This window comes from Neofelis nebulosa, chromosome X (genome assembly GCF_028018385.1).
Source record: "Neofelis nebulosa isolate mNeoNeb1 chromosome X, mNeoNeb1.pri, whole genome shotgun sequence".
Taxonomy (NCBI): Eukaryota; Metazoa; Chordata; class Mammalia; order Carnivora; family Felidae; genus Neofelis; species Neofelis nebulosa.
In genome coordinates, this window is record NC_080800.1 from 32607808 (window position 1) to 32631792 (window position 23985).

Consider the following 23985-nt stretch of genomic DNA (forward strand, 5'->3'; position numbering starts at 1 on the left):
AGGACAAATTATTTCTTTGGTATTCTTGCCAAAAATACATAACTTCACTCTAATCATGAAGAAAACACAGACAAATGCAAAGTGAGGAACATTCTAGAAAATAACTGACCAGTGCTTTTCAAAGTGTGTCATGAAAGGTATGGAAAGAATAAGGAACTGACATAAACTAAGGAGATGTGACAACTGAATGCAAATGTGGGGAACTGTGTTGGATGGTGGACTAAAAAAAGACATTATTGGGAAGACTGGCAAAATTCAAATAAGGTCTGTGGTTTAGTTCATTGTATTATGTCACTGTTAATGTTCTGGTTTTGATAATTGGCATTATTGTTATATAAGATGTGAACATTAGAAGAAGCTGAATGAAGGGTACAAAGGAACTCTGTGCTATTTTTTGCAACAAAATTTCTGGAAGTCTAAAATTGCTCAAAATAAAAAAAAAATAAAATTTAAAACTCAGGAACTGGTTTGAAGGGGTTCCACGTATCCAAACTTGGGGCAATTTGGGCATCAACAAGTACGATGATGGTAATAGATTTTAACACCTTAATGCAAAAATACCAAAAAATATGGTTAAGCATATGCAACTACATGGAAGGGACTGATTATGTAATGGTGCCTCATTATACAAAACAAAACAAAACATGAAATTCTTTGAACTATGCCAAGTATGAGTGACGTTAAGACTGCTCAGTGTTTCTAATTTCTTGTCATATAGTTATATACCTTTTATAAATTTTAAAGTGTAAAAAATAGTTTGGAGCTATTCCTTTCTAAAAATTTAGAGTAAAGAATTAAATTTTACTTTAAATGACTAATTTAAACTAAATGGTTTTTTTCTTGCTTTTACATTTAAAATTTTCTATTGGGGGGTGCCTGGGTGGCTCAGTAGGTTAAGTGTCTGAAGTCAGCTCAGGTCATGATTGCGTCGCTGTTTACGGGTTCGAGTCCTGTGTCAGGCTCTGTGTTGGCAGCTCAGAGCCAGGAGCCTGCTTCAGATTCTGTGTGCCCCTTTCTCTCTTCCCCTCCCCCCTCAAAAATAAATAAACATTAAAAAATAATAAAATTCTATACTGGGAATGAAACTATGATCTTCCCATTAAAATATTGCCTTTCTCATTGTATCTAGTATTTTTTTTCAGATATATTTTTTAAAGTATAACATATATTGGACCAAGTTTTCTTCGAACATACAAAATTACAAAGCAATAAGGAATTAAAGTGACTTCTGATAGATTTTTTTTTCTTCACGTGGTTTCAGGGGAATGTAGACTGTCTAGGGGCAGAAAAGCCACAGTGTCAACTGAATCAATAACTACTAGACAATTTTCCTAAATTGTTATTTTTTATAAATTTATTTATTTTTGAGATAGAGCAGGGGAGGGGCAGAGAGAAGAGAGAGAAAGGAGAATCCTTTCGGGGATTCAAAATCACAAATCATGAGATCATGACCTGAGCTGAAACCAAGAGTCAGACGCTTAACCGACTGAGCCACCCAGGTGTTCCACTGCTAGACAATATTCCTAACAGCAATGCCTGAAGCTCATTTCTAAGGAATTATACTTGAAATCCACCATCACCTTTGTGATTCCCTTAAGCTTAATATTCCAAAGCCCACTGATGTGAGCACTGAATGTGATTTTCTTTAAAAATCTAAATAAGATTGGCTTCAACCCTCTATAGATAGATCAATGTCCCACCAAATATTTTTGCAAATTCCTGATAGGGAAGACTTATTTTTTATGGCCATTTCAACTTCTGATTTCCTGCCCTGTCTTCTTATCCTCCAATCTGTCTCAGGAGTGTTCCTTTATCTCCACCTTAGTTGTGTGTATAATATGGTACACATTACCCTTCTCTTTTGCCAAAGGCAAACTTGCATGCAGACTCTTTGTTTAAGCAGAATTTTGCTGAAAAATATGTCTATGTATAACTAGCAATTAGTTCCAAATTGCTCTTAGATATGCTTAATCACCTTGTTACAGGGGAATTTTTCCCTATACCTACCATCACACGTGGCACCCTGGCTTCTTGACATTTTCCTGAGTTTGTTGTTCTCTCAGTGGCATAGGTCTATCACTATATTATAGAGAACACAATGAAGCTTCTTAATACTTACTTCCTGAAGCACTATTTATGTCACAGGTCCCAGGATCTCCGTGCTATAGCAAACTTGAAGTGAGCAGTGTCCAGCCAGTGAAATTTATCCTGTCAAGTATGCCAACTGTAGAGGAGGAGAAATTATCCTCTACTCCTTTATGTTCTTTGTCTGGTAAATTGATATAAGACAGATTAACAGGAGACAAGCAAATTTAGTTACATATGTATGGGATCCAGACAATTGGAGCTTATGTGACATCCTGAGATAAGGAATGGGATATGGACGGGACTTCAAAAGGAAGGATGGTAATTCAAGGGACAATAAGAAGAGTAGATGTTTGGTAATTAGATGTTTGCCCTGCCATACAGGTAGATCTTTCAGATAAAAGTTATCTCTGGTAATAGCTCTCTCTGAGTCAGGCCCTCTGTTTCAATTCTTTTAGGTGGTTAAGGGAGTGGCAAAAGTTTTTCTTTAGTTTGCTGGGTCTTGAATGCCTTCAGCTCAAAATAACCCATGTGTCAGAGTGGCAGATTTGGAGGTCATTCTGCTCTTTTTCAGAACCTACTTTGAATCGGGCTTTTATATATAATATCTTTAATCCTCACAAAGTAATTACAGTTGTGCCCATTTTACAGATAAGGGAACTTAAGTTAAGAATTGTTAATTGGTCTGTTTAAAGCCACATAGCTGTTAAGTGGGCCTGCTGGAGATTTTAACTTGATATGTACAAATCCCAAATCTGTTAACTTTCCCATTCTGTCATGCTGCCTCCCCATGCATTCTTCCTTCTGAGCAGAGGAAGTATTTTAGATGGGAAATAACTATTGAACTTCTGCTTTTATCATTCTGCCAAACATAAGTATTTGCTCCCTAAACTCTTTTTAAATTGAAAATGGAAGCTGGAGGAAATGGGGAGATATTGGTCAAAGGTTTCAAACTTCCAGTTATAAGATGAACAAGTTCTGGGGATCTAATGAACAGCATGGTGGTTTGAGTTAATAATACTGTATTATATACTTGAAAATTGCTGAGAAAGTAGATCTTAAATGTTCTCACGGCAAAAAAAAAATGGAAATGGTAATTATGTGATGGGATGGAAATGTTAGGTAATGCTATAATAGCGATCATTTTGCAATATATAAATGTATCAAATCAACATGTTGTATACCTTAGGGGCACCTGTGTGGCTCAGTTAGTTAAGCTTCTGACTCTGTTTCAGCTCAGGTCACGATCTCACAGTTCGTGAGTTCAAGACCCATGTTGGGCTCCATGCTGACCATGTGGAGCCTGCTTGGGATTCTCTGTCTCCCTCTCTCTCTGCCCCTCCCCTGCTCACTCTCTATCTGTCTCTCTCTCTCAATATAAATAAATCAACATTTTAAAAAATGTTGTACACCTTAGACCTACACAATTTATATGTCAATTATATCTCAATAAAGCTGGCAAAACTGGAAACTGGAGAACCAATATTTATTACACAGTACTACATAATTTGAAGGAACAGACAATTATCAGCTTCTCTTGAATTTTATTTGATTTGTTCCTTCAGATAGATACTGCTTTTAGTGTGAGTGACAGAACATACATATAGAAATAAGGAATCATTGTTTTGTGATACTGATAGGTAATAAGCATTTTCTGTCTCTTCAAACATATCTTATGCACATGTGTTTTCTCAAAAAACCCAAAGATTCATGCAGAAGTGAGAAAAAACAAAAATAAGTACTATGGGCCTAGTTGTCCAAATAAAAGAGGAATATCACAGAAATACGAGGCAACATGGCTTCATTGATCATTTGTCTACCTGGGGTATCAGAATGTTTGTCTACTACAACATAATACTATGTTATATATGTTATCATATAATAACATAGAACAGACAATGTGTTCTTCTCGATTACTTATTTCTGCTGAATAACTTGCAGCAGGGCCATTAATCAAGAGAAAAATGAAGCTGATTTTTGGTGATGAAAATTGCTTTCCAGTGACTGATTACACTAATCAGTCTTCTGAAAGGGAAATCAAGAGTAAAATGGCCAATAATTCCATAACACTGCAGCACGCATGGAGAAAAGCAACTCTTGAGAAAATGTTGTGGGATAAGTAAGTTTGGGAAGCACTCTAATTTGAAAATTCACATTGAGTTTTTGGGACACCAAAGGTTATAAGAAGTAGAGAAACTGACTTTACTCTTTTCTATTTCTCAAGTATATTTGATCACAGATTCCTTTTTTTTTTCATCAAACATGTAACGTGTCCAGAGACCTATGTGTTCTGAGGATCTTAGATGAGAAATGCTAACATAAAGAATGACAAGTCCCTGAAGGGGTGGTATGACCAGTGTTATATTTAGGAAAAGGAATCCTGCAGAAGTATGTAAGATAAAGTGGAGAAGAAAAGGAGCAGGAGGCAGGGAGATCAAATCTGAGCAGGGAGGGTAGTTATGACAAGAAAAGATAAATGGTACAGAGATACCCAAGTGAGAACACACAAGGCGTGAAGACTTTAGCTAGACAACTCTCTCCTATTTACAAAATAATTATAGTATCAAATAGACCTTTTTACATGTGGAATTTCTCTTGTCAAATTTTGGAATAGTGTTTACTGTAGCCCTGTAGGAGTTTCATTATTTTTTTTTTTTACTTTGGTTTGTTTATTTTACCTGAATGTATATAAAGTATATTTTCCTACTTTATCTGAATGACATATTTCTGATTGTATATGTTCAAGAATTTAGCCAGTGATCCCTGAAAAAAACACAGATGGCAGACATGAAGAAGAGGATCTACGATAAAAAATATATTCTTAAGCTCCTTACATCTAATTTCTGACCAATGGCTAAGGAAGTATCAACCTCTAAAGAATTCTTCCCCACACCCTGTTCTTCCCTAACCCCACCCACCCCAAATGGCTAGGTCTCTTCGACTCGTTACTTCCAGGAGACACCAGTGAGAATTTTTGTCCTCACCCCACTTTATGGAAGTAGTTATTATGTACCATAGAACTGAAATTGCAGAATTTAGATGAAATGTCCATCAAGAAGCCAGGAGGACAAAAAAATGCCACATATGATTGGAAATTTCCAGGTTTCCAGTGAGAGGTGTGTTCATTTCTATATGCAAGTTTTAGTGTCAGTAAATTAGTTTGAAAGGTTTATGTAAACAAATCTGTCATAAACTCGTTTGTACTATATCCCTTACTTAGAATCTGTCTAAAATTAATAACAATATTCTAAGCTTTGATAATAGGTAATGCTGGGGAACGTTTGCTACCACCACGCCTAACAATTCTATGCCATGGCACTTCCTCCGGATTGAGTGCTGTAGATTTCTTCTGTTTCTACTTGAGGGCAAAATTGAATAATAAATGGCAGTTGTATTTTAATTTAAGATAACATTTAGAAATGATATAAAAAACTTGCATAATGAGAACACAGGCTTCAGAATCTAAGTCAGCCAATGGGAGGCTTGTTTTTTTTTGTTTTTGTTTTTACCTCTTTCATGTTTGAAACACGTTCTTAATGATGTGGTATCAATCTGTTTTAAAGCATTTCTAAAGTGGCACCGAATTTTATAAATTATTTTATAAATCATTTACATGTCTCCCGATGTGATAAAAAACATTTTTTAATAGGGGCACCTGGGTGACTCATTCAGTTAAGCATCTGACTCTTGGTTTGGGCTCAGGTCATGATTTCATGGTTCGTGAGTTTGAGCCATGCATTGGACTCTGCGCTGACAGTGCAGAGCCTGTTTGGGATTTTCTCTCTTGCTCTCTCTCTGCCCCTCCTCTGCTCGTGCGCACTCCTTCTCTCTGTCTTAAAAATAGATAAAAACTTTAAAAAAACACATTTTATAATAAATTATTACAGTAAAGGCAATGCTATAATTACTCATTATTAATAGCGTATTTATCAATGTTTCTTTATATTAAAATAGCATAGCGATATTTAATGTTGAAAAAAGTCCACTGAAATAAGAATTTTTTTTCCAGATTCTCGACTCCAAACTAAAATACTTAGATTTTTACCTTTTAAAAGTTTTACAGTAAATATGAATGTAGATGAAAGAAACATGTTCGAATTTTATAAGATATCCAACCTCTAGGGACACCTGGGTGGCTGAGTCATTTAAGCATCTGATTCTTGATTTTGGCTCAGGTCATGATATCATGGTTCCTGAGATCAAGCCCCATGTCTGGCACTGTGCTGACAGCACAGAGCCTGCTTGGGCTTCCCTATCCCTCTCTCTCTCTCTTTCTCTCTGCCCCTTCCCTGCTCACATGCGTGCATGCACTCTCTTTCTCAAAATAAATAAATAAACATTTTAAGAAAAAAGATATCTAGCCTCTAGAGTATAAAAGAGCTCTGGGAGAATATAAGTGAGGTAGAAAAAAATTAAAATTGGGTTGCGTACTATAACTTTAAAGCACTCTCTGCAATCCTGAACCAGGAAAGTGTCTCTAAATATTTATTCTAACATGTTACTATTTAGTGTATTTATGCCGTCTTCTGGCAGTGGTCCCTTAAACTAGGAATATTCAGATTTTCAGGCTCTGGTAGCATCAGTTAATTTGGTATTTCCATGCAGAATTGTTAGCCAATGTTCTTTAGGTTGTATGGAGTGCTGTAAAACCAGAATTGAGGCCACAATAGTGGTTCTCCTTAATAAATAGAAATAGGATGGTTTTAAAAAATCATTGTTCTTTTAGTCTGCTAGCCCCAGTATACCAGAATAGATGCTAAACACTCAAAAAAATTGTAAAAATTAAACATTTGGAAAATAACAAGTGTATATGAAGAGCTGGAGCAACCAAAACTCTATTTCACACAGTGCTGGTAGAAGTAGAAGTTGGAAAACAGTCTGGTATTTTCCAACAAAAGTACACAGGAGCATACCTTATGATCCACAATTCCACTCTTTAATATGTAACACTTACACATATGCACTATGCAATGGTTAAGGAATGTTCATAACAGCATTGTTCTCTTTTTTCACATTTATGTATTTATTCTGAGAAAGAATACATGCCTTTGTGTGCATAAGCAATGGAGGGGCAGTGAGAGAGGGAAAGAGAGTATCCTAAGCAGGCTCCACACTGTCAGCACAGAGCCCAAGGCGGGGCTCAATCCCATGGATCACAAGATCATGACCTCAGCTGAAATCAAGAGTTGGACACTTAACCAACTGAGCCACCCAGGTGCCCCAACAGCATTGTCCTTAAAGTCAAAAAAAAAAAAAAAAAGGAATCAGCCTAAATGGCCTTTCATAGGAGAATGGACAAGTATTCATTCATTGTATGAATAAGCACTAGAATATTATACAACAGGAAAAGTGAATGAACAGCAGCTGTAATCGTCAGTATGAATGCAGTTCAAAAATGAGTCACTAAAAAGACATGCTCTAAGATTATATTTATATAGCACTAAATGAGGTAAAACTCAATAGCAAATTGTGTTAAAAATATAAAATAAAAGCAAGAGAATAAGTAATATAAATTTTTGGAGTATAAGTATATCTAGATTGAAGAGGGGAAGGGGAGATCAGGGAGGAACATCCAAGGGGCTGTGAGGCACTGATAATATTTTATTCTAAATTTGGTGTTGGGTACAGGAGCACTTATGTCATTGTCATTCATTATTGTTCATTACATGGTAATTATCTTGTCAAGTAATTCATTAAATTGATATACCCCTTTTTGTAAGTATGCTGTTTTTCTTAATAAAAAAATGTGATTGTGAAGCAAAATGATTTTAGGCTTGGCAGTTTGCTCAGAGGCAGACTCTGTCAGATGTGGACTTGCTCCTCTTGAGTGGTGGAAATTATTTACAATATTTATGGTGATTTGGACATAACACCCTCTAAGGACCTACCTACATCAACTTGGTCTTAATGCATATTTTTTAATACACTGTTGAATTCGATTTGCTGATATTTGTTGAGGAATTTAGCAGCTATGTTCGTGAAAAATGTTAATCTGTTTTCTTATTATGTCTTTGTCAGATATTGGTATTAGGATAATGCATAAGTTAGGAAATGTTCTCTCGGCTTCTGTCTTCTGGAAGAGATTGTGGTGAATTGATATAATTTCTCCCTAAAATGTGTGGTAGAATTCACCAGTGAACCCATTTGGACCTGGGGCTTTCTGTCTTGGAAGGTTATTAATTATCGATTCAATTCCTTGAATAGATATAGGCCTATTCAGATTGTCTATTCCATTATTTTTAAGCAGAAAAAGAACTCAAATATTTAATCAAACTGGATTTAGACTTTATATTATAAATAAATACTATTTGTAAGTTTTGTTATTGCTTTTCCCACATTTAATTTGGCAGTATTTTAAATTGTCTCACCTTTATGGAATCACACCAAAGTATTTAACCTAGTTTTCACATAAGCTACTCTCTCTTATATTGTTTCTATTGCTTTTAAATAGCAATTAAATTATGCAATTATCAGAACATGTACAATACTATAAACAGATATAACAAACACAGATCATTCTTTGTAACCATTCATCTCTCCATGAGAGTGGGCCGACAATAGAGTAGCCTACTAGCTCTGAGTCTTGAGTATGCCCTGGGCATCAGTGGGCTTGCTTTCCAGAGATCTTGGAGAGCACTGGTTAATTTGGTGATTTGGTTGAGGAGACATAGATTTGATAAATGAGCTCATGATTTATTAAACAACATATGAAGTATTGTGGTACAAAGGAAATATGAACTAGAAAGCACAGTTGGCCTGACATTTATTATCTCTCACTTAATCTTCCAGGACTTCAGTTACTACCTTATACAGTAGTGATAACAACTATACTACACTTAGTGAAGAGATGTTCTAGGCTAGGGAATTATTTGGGATTCCTTGGGGGATGATAGAGGATAAGGGAGAGGAAAACACAATTATAGTGCATTTAAACAGCTTTGCATCCATTATGTAATACAATATTATCTTTGGACTACACAAGTCTAAAGTCCTTATTGTAATCAATGCAAAGTAAAAGACTACTTCTGTAAAACAGGATTATTTTTACAACACAGTAGATAGCCAAGAATAATGACATTAAAAAATGTTTATTTGGGGCGCCTGGTGGCTCAGTTGGTTAAGCGTCCAACTTCGGCTCAGGTCATGATCTCACGGTCCGTGGGTTTGAGCCCCGTGTCAGGCTCTGTGCTGACAGCTCAGAGCTTGGACCCTGCTTTGGATTCTGTGTCTCCCTGTCTCTCTGCTCCTCCCCCACTCACGCTAAACATTTTTTAATGTTTATTTATTTTTGAGAGAGAGAGAGTCAGGGAGAGAGAGGGGGAGAAAGAGAATCCAAAGCAGGCTCCACATTCAGTGCAGAGCCTGATGTGGGGCTCTTTCTCACAATCATGAAATCATGACCTGAGCTAAAATCAAGAATTGGATGCTTAACCGACTAAGCCACCCAGGCACCCCAAGAATAATGACATTTTTTAACTTATTATAAACAAAATAGATTTTTTTAAGTGTTACATGCTAGGTGTCTTCACTCAAGACATCAACTTGCTTCTCTTAAAATGAAGCTGTCTCTAAAAAGTAAAAAAGGTATTCCATGAGAATCATGAGCATAAACAATGCCTATCAATTCAGTTTTTAGAAAACGATGTTCCCCCTTCTGAGGGACACAAAAATACTAAAACATATGACCAAAAGAGCATTCAGAGATGGGAATGAGAGTGACAGTGAACTGGTAAAAACATTCAAACCATTGACATATTTCAATGAAGAGGCACTGAAGAGCAGAATATATTGAGGAATATATAAATATCTGCATATGTTTATGATTCTGCCTGATATTCTCTCTCTCTCTCCTTCTGCCACTCCCCCCTCAAATAAAGAAGTTAAAAAAAAAAAAAGAAATCACATTTTCACTTACTTCACTCCAAGGCAGTAGTCAAAAAATAGAACCCTGGTGTTGATTACCCTGAGTCTGTACCAGCCATGAAAAATTGCTCCCAGCAAGGGGTACCACCTTGTCTTTCAGTCTTAATTGTCAACTCTAACAACCAATATGTTTTATGCTCTTTTACTTTCTACATGACCTACCAACTATTTATATAAATTGAACATACATAATTTTTTAATGTAAATTGAACTTTACTTGTCTTTCACTTTAATTCTCTCTCTCCATTAGCCAGTTATCTGTATTCCATTCAGAATAGCTCTTCCATCCAATAATCTGGGGAGATGGGATCTGCCTTAAGATGCTGACTCCCCTGAAAGAGCTCTTAAGCAATGTGGAACTGTGAAATCCTATGTACCATCTCTATCTTGAATGATGTGGCTTTCCATCATTCTTACTTAGTTTCCATAGATTTAAATAAATGCTTCTCAGTTTGTTTTAAGTCCTTTGATGGATCTCTAGAGACTTTGAGTGATTGTCTATGCCAATTTCACCAGCTTAACATATGTCTCCCCAGGGGTAAGACTTCCCCAAACTTCTCATACTACCATTCTGGAAGTCCCACCTCCCTCAGAATCTGAAAGATGGTTATTTGAGATACTATTGGTAAGGCATCATTATTTATCTTCATCCGTCAATTAACATATCACCAGATGCATGAGATGCAGTATAACTAATAGTGGGAGCATAACAAATCTCAATTGAGAACCAGTGAGTCTAGAATATAGTGATGCCAGTTAAGGTCAATAACGCTGACTGAAGGCACCACACTCAGTGACAATTAGAGCCTGCTGAGAAGTACACATGAAAAAAAAAAACACCATCTCTTGGGCAGCAGGTAACGTGTTGAAGGGTAGGGCATAAAGCGGTACATTTTTATTTGCTTAGCAGCTGCTTTGGTACAGCCACTTGTAATAGAAGTTGAGCCCTGAGAGGCACGAGATGGTATAGATCAGACGTTTCTCAAACTTTAACTTGTACACAATCACTACGCATCCCGTTGGGGAGAACAGTAAGGGACGGGACCGACAGATAGGTGGGACAGATGTGGAGCTGATGAGGCAAGCGAGACGTGGAAGGCTTTACTCTTCATAGTGGAGCACCAGTTACTTGTGACTTATCAAGGGGTCCACAAGTTTAATAACTCAAAACTATACAGTTCTGGGTGTGTGTGGGTGGGGGGGGTACAGTCTTTTCATCAAATGGTGCTGGGAAAACTGGATATCCACATGAAAAGAATGAAGCTAGACCCATACCTTACATCATATAAAAAAAAAAAATGAATCAAAGACCTAAACATAAGTGCTAAAACTACAAAACTCAGTAGAAAACATAAAGGGAGGCTTCATGACACTGGATATCTTAGATAGGACACCAAGCTCAGGCAAGAAAAGAAAAAATATATAAATTGAGATTAAAAGCTTTTGTCCATCAAAGAACATTATCAAGAGAATGAAAAGGCAACTGATAGAATGGGAGGAAATATTTACAAATCATATATCTAATAAGGGATTGATATCCATAATATATAATGAACCCCTAAAACTCAACAACACAAACAACCCAATTTAAAAATAGGCAAAGAACTTAAATAGACATTTCACAAAAGAAGATAAAAAATGGCTAATAAAGACATCAAAACCTACTCAGATTTCACTAATCACTAAGGAAATGCAAATCGAAACTACAGTGAGATACCACTCTCATCCGTTAGGATGATTATCATGAAAAAAAAAAAAAGAATTGTTGGTGAAGATGTGAAGAAATTGGAACCCTTGTGCACTGCTGGTGTGAAAGTAAAATGGCAAGTTGCTGTGGAAAACGGGACAGTAGTTTCTCCAAAAACTAAAAATTGAATTACCATATGATACAGCAATTCCACCTCTGGGTATATAACCAAAATAATTAAAAATAGAGACTTGAGCAGATACTTGTATGCCAGTGTTCAAAGCAGTAATATTCACAATGGCCAAAAGATGGAAATAACCCACATGTCCACGGACAGGTGAATGGTTAAACAAAATGTAGTATATAAATGCAATAGTCCCCTTTATCAGTACTTTCGCTTTCCACCTTTTCAGTTACCTGTGGTCAACCCCAGCCCAGAAAGGAGATGATGCTCCTGAGAAATCAGCAGGCCAGCAGTAGCCTACAGCTATGTTACAGTGCCCATGTCATTCATTCACTTCCTTCATCTCATCAGGTAGGCGTTTCATATCACCTAACATCGTCACAGGAAGATGGTGAGTATAATGTAATATATTTTGAGAGAGACCACATTCACATAACTTTTATTACAGTATATTGTTATAATTGTTCTATTATTGTTAACCTCTTACTGCGCCTAATTTATAAATTAAACTTTATCTTAGGTAGATATGTGTAGGAAAGAGGAAAGTATACATAGGGTCTTGCACTAACCATGGTTTCAGGAGTCTTGGACTCGAATCACCCCTCAGATAAGGGAGGTCTAGTATACAATGGAATCTTTTTCAGCATTAAAAAGGAATGAAATTCGGATACATGCTACAACATGGAAGAACTTAAAAACATTATGCTAAGTGAAATAAACCAGACACAGAAGACGAATACTATATGATTACACTTGTATGAGATACATGAGAGGGTGGTCCCATTTTTAGAGCGCCAGCCAGGGGATGGGGCACTTTCCAGGCACCAGCCTCTGGGTTCAGAGAAGGAAACTGGCCCTGCAAGGGGCAGGGCCAGGCGCACTCCAGCCCTTCTTGCCTGGAGCAAGAGCCTGAGGCCAAGGCCCAGGTGCAGCGGCCTCTCCCCCAGCACCACGGCCTCCCGCAGCCCAGGGGCGGAGCGGGCGCCGGCAGAGCTCGGCGCGGGGCTGGCGGCGAAGGTCCGCGGCGGAATCGCCTTAGCTGCCGCTGCCGCTGCCGCTGCCGAAGACCCCCACCCGGGCCGGCAGCCCCCGCAGACCCACCTTCCCGGTGCGCGGCGGCTCCGCTGCTTCCCTCCAGAGGAGGTCGGGCTCCCCGCTCTCCGGACCCGCCTGGCGACCTCGCCTCCGGCGGGGCGGGCGGCCGCGGCGCCCGGGGCATGGCTTCGGCGGGCAGCGGCATGGAGGAGGTGCGCGTGTCGGTGCTGACCCCGCTGAAGCTGGTCGGGCTGGTGTGCATCTTCCTGGCGCTGTGTCTGGACCTGGGGGCCGTGCTGAGCCCGGCCTGGGTCACGGCCGACCACCAGTACTACCTGTCCCTGTGGGAGTCCTGCCGGAAACCCGCCAGCTTGGACATCTGGCACTGCGAGTCCACGCTCAGCAGCGGTGAGGGCCCGGCGCGCCGCGACCCCTGCCTCCAGCCCCGCACCAACCCGCGCCCCACTGCCCGGACGGCCACCGCCTCTCCGCCCCTCCCCAACCTTCTGGGTCCCCTACCCTTGTCCGCCCCGCTCCAGCCTGCCCCTTCGGGGACCCTGGGGCTGCAGCCGCCTCCCTGATGGCCACCCCTCGCCTCTCCTCCGTCCGGGCCGCCAGACCTAATGCGACGTCCCACGCCCTCTCCGTCCTCCCGTGGCCATTCCTTGGGCTCTGGAGTAACACGTATGCTATTTGGGGTCATTGTTATCATTTAAGGCGAGAACCGTGTGGCTGTGTTAAAAACGCAACGCCTTCAACACTCTCCTTGAAAAAAAAAAAAAAAAAGACCAGCATAAACGCCCCAACTCCACCGAGACGCTGTGGGTTCTCTGCTCGCTCTTCCCCACTCTATTCTCCCTCCACTCTCAAGGAGGAATTTGCCCGAGTTTACCTCTTCGTGCCCACGTTTCTGCCAGCTCTACTCCACTTTGTCTGGGTTTTCCCCAAGGAGTTGCGGTTTGGGTTTTATTTCCTTAAATTTCTGAGGGATGTGGAAAGTTGGAAGACAGGCGTAATTTCCTTTCCTTTTTTGGTGACACGTCGTTGGTCATGAGTTGCCCTTCTTTCTTGCCCTGTCCAGATACCTCCTCTCTCCTCCATACCTTTCTTTCTCTTCAAGAACCATTTACAAAAGCCTGGAACCTTTATAGTGTATTCAGCCAACACTAAAAACTGCAAACATCTCTACTGTGGCAGCTCCTAAGACAGACTTGGTTCTTGGAGTGGACACAAAGTGCTATAAAGGATATTATTAGAATGATTTTTGAGTGTAACTATTAGATAATATTGCAACCATGTTAATTTTTATGATTTGATCATTGATAGTGGTTTAGTAATTTTTTAAGGAAATACACAGTGAAGTTTTCAGGAATAGAGAGGCAAGATATAGGCAGCTTACTAGAAAAGGGGGTGGGGAAGGGAGAGAAAACAAAGCAAATGTGGGAAAATGTAATTGGTGAATATGAGTCAGGGGCATTTTTTGTATTCTTACAGTTTTCCTGTAAATTTTAAATTATTTACATTTTTAAGTTCAAAATAGTACTGTTCACTGGTATTAAGTTCTTTCACACAGTGCATTTTGAACAAGTAACTTGCCTTTCCTATAAAGGAGATTGATAAATTAGGAGGAAAAGTCATTACCTTTGGGAAAACTGTAGAATATCTACAACTTAAAACTTATATTCATTGAAAAAAACACAATATGAAGAACCAGATTTTATGTATGTTTTAGAAACATGAGCCATATTGTACTTGAAACATTTCGTGATATTTGGTATAGATAGTGAAGGTTCTAAATAACATTTGGGTCACATTTACAAATGGCACTTTATTCTCTTCAGAGTACATAATAACTTAGGATTGGTCTAAGAATATGGCTACTTTAAGACCAAGCCAGTTGTGTTAAAACACACATACAGGGGCACCTGGGTGGCTCAGTCGGTTAAGCCTTGTACTCTTGATTTTGGCTCAGGTCATGATCTCACAATGGTGAGAATGAGCCCCACATGGCATGGCATGGCATGGTGGCTCCCTGCTGACAGCGCAGAGGCTGCTTGGGATTCTCTCTCCCTTTCTCCCTGCCCCTCCCCTGTTCATGCACCTGTGCTCTCTCTCTCTCTAAATAAACTTTTAGAAAATCACAATTAAAAAACCCCACACATAAATATACACACATTGACACATACACTCACAAGAAATCACATAAAGCAGTACAGTAGTGATACATCAGACGTACTCAGTTGTGTTCTAGCACATCTAACATCACTTGTTTAGCACCCAGTGTTATTTTCAAGGTCGGTGCACGGGAATGGATCTTTATATGCTGGCTACCTCTGGTAATGTAATTTCCAAGTGCAGAGCAGTTCCACAGAATTTACACCACTGCTGTTTGCATTTCCAGCCCCGCTCTCCTGGAAGAGCATGCCCTCTAGAGTAAAGAGTGGTAAACAGGGGTTTTTCTTAAAGTGGAGAAGGGAGTTGAGTTCAAAAATAGATATGTCTTTTCTTTTGTACTACAAGAAAGAGATTTTTATTATTTGTAAAAAATGTTTTTTAATGTTTATTTACTTTTGAGAGGGACAGAGAGAGAGAGAGGGAGACACAGAATCTGAAGCAGGCTCCAGGTTCTGAGCTGTCAGCACAGAGCCCGACGTGGGGCTCAAACCCCCAAACCGTGAGATCATGACCTGAGCCAAAGTCGGACGCTCAACCGACTGAGCCACCCAGGCGCCCCAGGAGTAAAAGATTTTTAAAACCGTGTCAGCCTCTATTAGGTTCGTCTACTCTTTCTCACTGATTAAGCAGAGTCAGGTGATGATATCTATATTCTTCCCCAACAGAGCCTTGTGTGAAACAAGTGCTTCCCCCCCTGCCAGGATGATCCATCTGAGCTCAGCAGAGTCCTGTGGAAACAGGGCCCTGGAAGACAGACCAACACATGGGGAAGTGAACCTGGCTCTACTATCCACAGAGTATTCTCAGTTAGATGCCACTTGCAGAGTTCTTCACAAAGGCAGTGTGGGATCGATTTGTAATTGGTAGCAAATCACGCCATTTGGGAATGCAGACTGCAGACATCCATCCAAAAGGTAGGCAAAGCTTGTGAACGGCTCTTAAAAATTGCCAGTGTACTTGCAGTTTTCTCATTATTTTCAAAAGCTTCTCTTGCTTCTTCAAATGTGCAGATTTCTTCTTTGCATTCACGCTCAATGTTGCCCTGTCTTATTTCTTCAAAAAGTCCATTAGCTCTTGGGTAGCGTTTCAATACTGAATTGGCTTTTTCTCCTGTGAGGAAAACTAAGGAGAGAGAAAATAATAAGCATAAAATCATAATTTAAAAAAACACGTGGAAACTTCATACACAAGGTGAAAACGGCTGGGTGCTCTTTAGAAACCACAGCCAACATCCTAAACCTCTTCCCGTGAGTCAGCAACAAAGTAACATTTAGCTCCAAACCACCACCTCTGCTGTCTTCCTCATCACTGAGCATGTCCTTTCAGTAGCAGTTGCCCTGGGCAGGGACAGTGACATAATTAGCTGTTAGATTCAGACTTTAGCACATTCCTGCCAACCATCGGCGTTTAAATACAGTAATAGCGATTCCACTGCTTATACTCACTGTTGTAAGTGGATTACCTCCCGGGCATTCTGCTGTTGCACAGCAGCAACCGAATCAAAATCCAGTCTCCAGACTACCAGTCTTTGTCCCTCTAAATAAACCTAAATAAAGCTGCAACTGACCTAGCAACATAAACCCAGAGAACCCCTGCTTGTATGAAGGGAAGGGATGACAAAATAGCATCAAGAAATTAAGATAAATTTGGCCATAATTCATTCCAAGGAACACTAATTATTTCGTTCTAAATTCACTTAAGGTAAATATATTGTGACTCTTGAACATATCTATCCCCATCCCACTCTGCTTCTGAAAAAAGGAAATGATTCTTCATGATATATAGAGATATTGCATGCAAACAGTACACACCCAAGATATCCTGTACAATAAAAAGGCAATAGCTGCACCACACACACACACACGCTCACTCATGGGGAATTGTTTTTATTTTTCCATACAAGTAAATTTAAGCTATAATTCAATTCATATTTCTAAAAATTCTTCCTACTTTGGAGGCATATATATAATACCACCAGAATTTAGTCTCTGTTAATGTAAAGAGCTTAGAAAATTTCTTAATCTTCTAAGTTTAGAAAAGCTACATTATAGACATTTCAAAATTTTTTTAAGTTTGAATTTTCCAAAGAATTTTTTAAAGTATTCTTTTTCCAAAGAAAATATTGAAGTAAATGAAAAACAAAAAGTGAGTCCTTGTTTTTTTAATGGCTGTGATAACAATGAATTTAAATTTTACTTCACTATAGAAATGTATATTTTGTGTAATAGAAAATATAAATTTTTCACCTAGTATTTTTTAGGTATCCAAATTAGAATCAACTAGATGGCACTTGTACATGGTAACAATGGTAGGCCCACAGTGACTGTTTCCATCTTTCCACACTTCATTAGTGAAGCCATCTAGAAAACTGACTGTCAGCATGGCTGAGTAAGAGATTCAGCTAATTTTCTTTCCAAAAAGCAATGCTAAACTGGAAAAATTGTAAAAAATAACTATTTTAGTACTATGGAAATTGACCAAAAGCATACAACAAATTGCGAATGTTTATTCAAGAAAAACAGTGGAGGGGTGCCTCAGTTGATTGAGCATCCAACTCTTGATTTTGGCTCAGGTCATGATCTCAAGGTTTGTGGGTTTGAGCCCTGCATCAGGCTCTACTCTGGCAGTATGGAGCTTGCTTGGGATTCTCTCTCTCCCTATCTCTCTGCCCCTCCCCACTGCACTCATGCTCTCCCTCTCTCAAAATAAATAAATAAACTTAAAAAAGGGGGGGGGAGTGAAAATCTGTGGCATTTATAGCCTGAACTCCTGTGCTGCCTCCTTGTCCCTTGCTCTGTTGTATAGTAGTTCTACTAGGATACAGCAGGCCATGAGGATCAATGGCCTGGATGATGGACAGAGGTTTTTTGATTTACACTGTGGAAAAAATCTAAGCTCAGGGGTGATATTAAAAACAATAGCTGGGGCACCTGGGTGGCTCAGTCTGTTAAGCATCTGACTCTTGGTTTCAGCTCAGGTCACGATCTCACAGTTCATGAGTTTGAGCCCCACAGTGGGCTCTGTACTGACAGTGCAGAGCCTACTTTGGATTCTGTCTCTCCCTCTCTGCTTGGCCTCTCCGCCACTTGTACTCTCTCTCTTTCTCAAAATAAATAAACTTAAAAAAAAAACAAAAACAATAGCTAACTTCATGGCAAACAGCTGAGGAAGACCAACATCACAGCTAACCTAGGGTTGCAGTATGGGTTGGTGTGAATTACAGATAGGAAAATCAGCCATAAATTTAACAGAGAGATCTGGCAACAAGGCAGCCATCATAGACTTTAATAAGCCACCACATGCCCCAGCTGTTCTGGAAGGCTGTGTACATCTGCAAGGCTGCAAGGGTGTGTGCACTATCAGGAAGACCAGAGAAAGGCCCAGTTAGCTACTTGTCTCTGGTTGAATGTGAGGCCTTGCATACCAAGGAAGTAAAAGCCATAGCAGACTTGTAAACTTACTGAACCTTAGTGCATTCCCCAATTTATGTTTGCAGATCCATCAACAAAGGCTGAAAGTCTTACTGGCTCAGGTTATGTTATGGACTGAATGTTTCTCTATCCCTCCAAAATTGAAATGTTAAAGCCCCACCCCCCAGTGTGACTGCATTTGGAGATAAGACCTTTATGGAGGTAATAAAGCTATAGGATTAGTGCCCTTATGAGAAGAGACACCTTTCCACCACATGAGGACACAGCAAGAAAGCTGTCATCTATAAGCCAAGAGAAGAGGCCTCAATGAAACTTACCTTGCTAGCATCTTGATCTTGGACTTCCCAGCCTTCAGAACTGTGAGCACTGCAGAATGGTGGTTTTGTCTAAGCTATCAGTTGATGTTCTACCAAATGAGCCAGCCACGTGCCCCTCAAGTAAGGTGAAGTAGATTGTGATAACATACATATTGTGCTCCCTAGAGAAATCACTAAAAAATAACTTTAAAACATAAGGGGGAAAAAACGAATTAAAATGGTACAGTGGAGAATATCTATTTCATACAAATGAAAGGAGTACAGGAAGAACAGGAAAACACAAAAGACAGGAAATACATAGCAAACATAGCAATATGGCAGATATAAATCAGCCATATCAATAGTAACATTAAAAGTAAATAGATTAAACTCTCCAATCAAAAGAAAGACAGTGTCACAATGGATAAAAAAGAATATCCAACTCTATACTGTCTACACAGGATACGAATTATATTGAAACAAATGGTTTGAAAGTAAAAAGAGAGAAGATAGAATATACAAACAGTGAGCAAAGGAGAGCAGCAGCGGCTATACTAATATCAGGAAAAAAATATGCATGAAGACACAAATTCTTACTAGAGGCAAAGAGGGATGTTTTATAGTGATAAAAAATTCAAATCATTGGGAAGAGATAACACTATAAATGTACATGTTCATAACCAGAAAACCTCAAATACATGAAACAAAACTGACAGAACCAAAGGATGAAACAGTAAGACAGAAATAGTTGGAGATTGCAATTCCCACTTTCGATAATGTATAGAACAACTAGGAAGAGAAGCAACAAAGAAGTAGAAGACTTTACTAAAACTCCTAACCAATTAGGCCTAACAAAAATCTGTAGTACACTCCACCCAGCAACAGCTGAATACTTCTTCCCAAGCACTCATGAAATATTCTCCAGATTACAGTATATTCTAAGATGAGCCTCAATGCATTTAAAAGGATTGAAATCAAAGAATGTTTTTTGACCAAAATGGAACAAAATTAGAAATCAATAACAGAAGTCAATTTGGAAAATTTACACATATGTGGAAATTAAACAACACACTTCTATGGGGCACCTGGGTGGCTCAGCCGGTTAAGTGTCCGACCTCAGCTCAAGTCACGATCTCACGGTTCATGAGTTCAAGCCCCACGTCCGGCTCTGTGCTGACAGCTCAGAGCTTGAAGCATGCTTCACATTCTGTGTCTCCCTCTCTCTCTGCACCATCCCCACTTGTGCTCTGTCTCTCTCTGTCTCAAAAATGAATAAACATTTAAAAAAAACTTTTTTTTAAACCACACTTCTAAATAACCAATGGGTCAAAGAGATCACGTGGGAAGTTAGAAAATACTTTGAGATGAATGACAGAGAAACACAGCATACCAAAAATTATGGGATGCAGCAAATGCAGTGATGAGAGAGAAATGTATAGTTGCAAATGGTTACATTAAAAAATATATATCCCAAATAACTTAACATTCCAAATTTTTTTTAAAAAATGAGAAAGGTCAGAGCCGAATAAACCCAAAGCAGGCAGAACTAAGAAAATGTTAAAGATTAGAGCAGAAGTAAAAGCAATGTTGGACAGGAAAACAATAGAGAAAACAAGTGAAATCAAGTGGGGTTCTTTTAACAATCAATAAAATTGACAACATGTAGCTAGACTGACCAAGAAAAAATGAGAAAAGACAGATTATTAAAATCAGGAATGTAAGAAGGACATCACTGCCTCACTTATAGAAGCAAAAGGGGAATACAGTAAAACCATGGTTTGCTCGCATAATTCATTCCGGAAGCATGCTTGTAATCCAAAGCACTTGTACATCAAAGAGAATTTCCCCATAAGAAATAATGGCCAGATGATTCGTTCTACAACCCAAAAATATTCATAATAAAAATGATTACAGGGGCTCCTGGGTGGCTCAGCCGGTTGAACATCCGACTTCGACTCAGGTCATGATCTCATGGTTTGTGGGTTCGAGCCCCACATCCGGCTTTGTGCTGACAGCTCTGAGCCTGGAGCCTGCTTCGCGTTCTGCATCTCCCCCTCTCTCTGCCCCTCCCCCACTCACGCTCTGTCTCAAAAATAAATAAACTTAAAAAATGATTACTGTAATATAGTACAAAATAATAAAATACAAAATATAAAGAAAAACAAATTAACCTTCACTTACCTTTGAAAACTTTCGTGACTGGTGTGAGGGAGACAAGAGAGAGGAGGGTTATTGTGTAGTACAGCTTTCACTGTCCCTAAAGGAATCACTGCTATCTATTGGCTCAGTGGAACCCTTTTGTTTTCATGCACCTTTAATAAGAAACCCATCCAATGGACCCAGGCTTTTGCCTCCTTTCCAGGATTTCTTGGAAATGTGACATTGCATTGGCCTTGAACAGATTAATGGCTCGCACTGCTACAGCCTTATTCAGGTGGTGCTTTTCTACAAAATTTTGCACTATTTCCCACATTTTACATATCTCCCTAATCTCATTTGAAATGAGGGATTCCTCTGCCTTTTTCTCCTTCTCCTCTGCAAACGAGATCTCCTCCATAACCTCTTGCTGTTGCTCGCAATGCAGATCCATCAGTTTGTCGGTGGTCAGCCCCTGGCCATGTTCCTCCACCAGCTCTTGAATGTTGTCCTCATTCACCTCCAGTCCCGTGGTCTTCCTCAGGGACACAATTTCATCGACAAGTGGCAGCTCCTGTTCATGAGCAAGCCCCTCTAAGTCATGTCCAAGAATGCAATCAGGCCACAGTTTTCCCCAAGCAGAATTGAGGGTTCTCTTGGTGACCCCATCCCAGGCTTCATTGATGATCTTGAGGCAGTTCACAATACGGAAGTGATTTTTCCAAAACTCTCAGAGGGTAAGGTTTGTTCCTTCAGTGACCTGAAAGCATCGCTAAAATAGTGCTTTGGTGTTTTAGAGTTTGAAATGACCTGATCCATGGGCTGGAGGATTGGAGTGGTGTAGGGAGGAAGGAACTTGACCTTAATGAGCTCAAGTTCCTCCAGTAAGTCATCCTCAAAGCCTGGACGATGAGCAGGAGCATTATCCGTAACCAGCCAGGCTTTGAGTGGCAGACTCTTTTCTAAAAGGTATTTCTTCACTGCAGGACTGAAGACCTCATTGATCCACTCAACGAACAAGATACAAGTGACCCAAGCTTGCTGTTGGACCTCCACATAACATTTAATTGGCTTTTCTGCACCTTGCGTTTCTCGAAGGCTCATGAATTCTCAGAATGTTACATGAGCAGGGGCTTGCCTTTGAAATCCCCACTTGCATTAGTGCAAAATAAGAGGGTCAGATGGTCTTTCATGGGCTTGTGACCAGGCATTGCATTCTCTTCTTCTGTAATGTAGGTCCTCTTTGGCATCTTTTTCTAAAAAAGCCCCGTTTCATCACAGTTAACATCTTGTTCCATCAGGTAACAGTCGGAAACCATGAGCTTCTGGAAGTTGGTAGCAAATGCCTCAGCTGCCTTAGCATCTGAACTCGCAGCCTCTCTGTGCCTCACAACTACACGGATGCCACTTCTCCTATTCAAGTTATCAAACCATCCCCTGCTTGCCTTGAAGCCTTCTTCGCTTTCTGTTGACGTACCCGGCAGTTTACTTACGAGGTCAAGTGTACAAGGCCCTTGCCTTCTCGCAAATAAAGTTCTCAGGCACGGTATCACTTGCTAGTTCTTCTGATTTATCCAAACATCTTTACCTACATCTTTCAAAACACGTGGCCATTGCTTTGATATTCTTGTGACTCCTTTTGATGCATCTAGAACCCTTATTTCTTCTTTCTTCCTTAATGTTGTGCATATGGTCGACGTAGACTTCTTATAAAATCTTGCAATTTCAGCCACTCTCTTGCCTCATTTGTACTTCTTGATTTCCTTCTTAACTTCCACTGTAATCATCTCCTTCTTACTGCCTTTCTTTTCAACCTTTTCTGAATGGGAGCTATTGTATACACTTGCATGGATGTTGACTACAGTACAGTATTAATAAACTCTTGTCATAGACTATATTTTTTTTAATTTTTTTTTCAACGTTTTTTATTTATTTTTGGGACAGAGAGAGACAGAGCATGAATGGTGGAGGGGCAGAGAGAGAGGGAGACACAGAATCGGAAACAGGCTCCAGGCTCCGAGCCATCAGCCCAGAGCCTGACGCGGGGCTCGAACTCACGGACCGCGAGATCGTGACCTGGCTGAAGTCGGACGCTTAACCGACTGCGCCACCCAGGCGCCCCTGTCATAGACTATATTTAACGTAACTGGCAATAAGGCAGCAGAGGAAAGTGTCTATATCTGCAGGCAGCCTGACCTGGAATGAAGCAAAGCATTCCTGAGCTTACTCTTGTATGGAAAAGCAAATGATTATCCATAAGTGCTTTGAAGTGACAAAAAATACACCAGTTCCAGTTGTGGGCACCTTCCAACATTCTGAAAAATCACTGATTTCTGTTAAACACTGTGGCTTGAGACCAACCATCTGAGCATGGGAGACGATCTGCCACAATCCCGCAGCAAGAGAGAGAGACAAGAACCATTGGTTCAATTGTGATCATGTGACATTCAGAGTCAGGTACTACTCATATTATAAGACATCACTTGTTTATCAAGTTAAAATTTATTAGAAATGTTTGTTTGTCTTGTGGAACACTCGCAGAACAACTTACTCAGAATGCAGGGTTTTACTGTACTTTGAACCAGAACTAGATCTGCCACCTAGATGAAATAGAAAACTTCCTAGAAGATACAAACTACAGAAACTGACTCCAGAAGAACTAGAATATTTGAATAGACCTATGTAATTAGCAAAGTGATTAAATTAGTAATTTTAAAACTTTTCACAGTCAAAAGCCCAGGCTTTGATTTCACTGGTGAATTTCATCAGATATTTAAAGAATTCATACCTATTTTTCACAAGTTCGTCTGAAAAACAGAAGAGGGAATATCTCCACATTCTATGAGGCCAGTGCTATCATGAGAGCAGAACCACACAGAAATATCATAAGAAAACTACAGATCCATATCCTTTATGAGTATAGATGCAAAAATGTGAATTTGGCTTGTGGGCCATAGTTGGACAACCCATGCTATAAAACAAATTAATTTGTGATAAAACAGCAAAACAGATAAAAATGTGTATGTGTGTGTG

The 23985-nt window shown here is 39.5% G+C and overlaps 2 protein-coding genes across 2 annotated transcripts in view; one reads left to right on the plus strand and one right to left on the minus strand.

Moving 5' to 3' along the window:
- The first annotated feature begins 12935 nt into the window (after positions 1-12935).
- The window catches only part of PRRG1 (proline rich and Gla domain 1), a 496749-nt gene continuing 485699 nt past the window's right edge, over positions 12936-23985 (plus strand). The window contains exon 1 of the mRNA XM_058714385.1: positions 12936-13322. Within this exon, the coding sequence (XP_058570368.1) occupies positions 13097-13322 (226 nt within the window). The 5' untranslated portion in view covers positions 12936-13096. The remainder of the gene's footprint in view (positions 13323-23985) is intronic.
- LOC131502966 (transmembrane gamma-carboxyglutamic acid protein 1-like) lies at positions 15961-16379 on the minus strand. The gene has a single exon (XM_058714255.1). It carries the CDS (start codon positions 16243-16245, stop codon positions 15961-15963), a length of 285 nt encoding a protein of 94 aa, XP_058570238.1. The 5' UTR covers positions 16246-16379.

Bases quoted from the DNA above. Each gene is read 5' to 3' on its own strand.
- LOC131502966 (XM_058714255.1), bottom strand. From the start codon at position 16,245: ATGATTTTATGCTTATTATTTTCTCTCTCCTTAGTTTTCCTCACAGGA.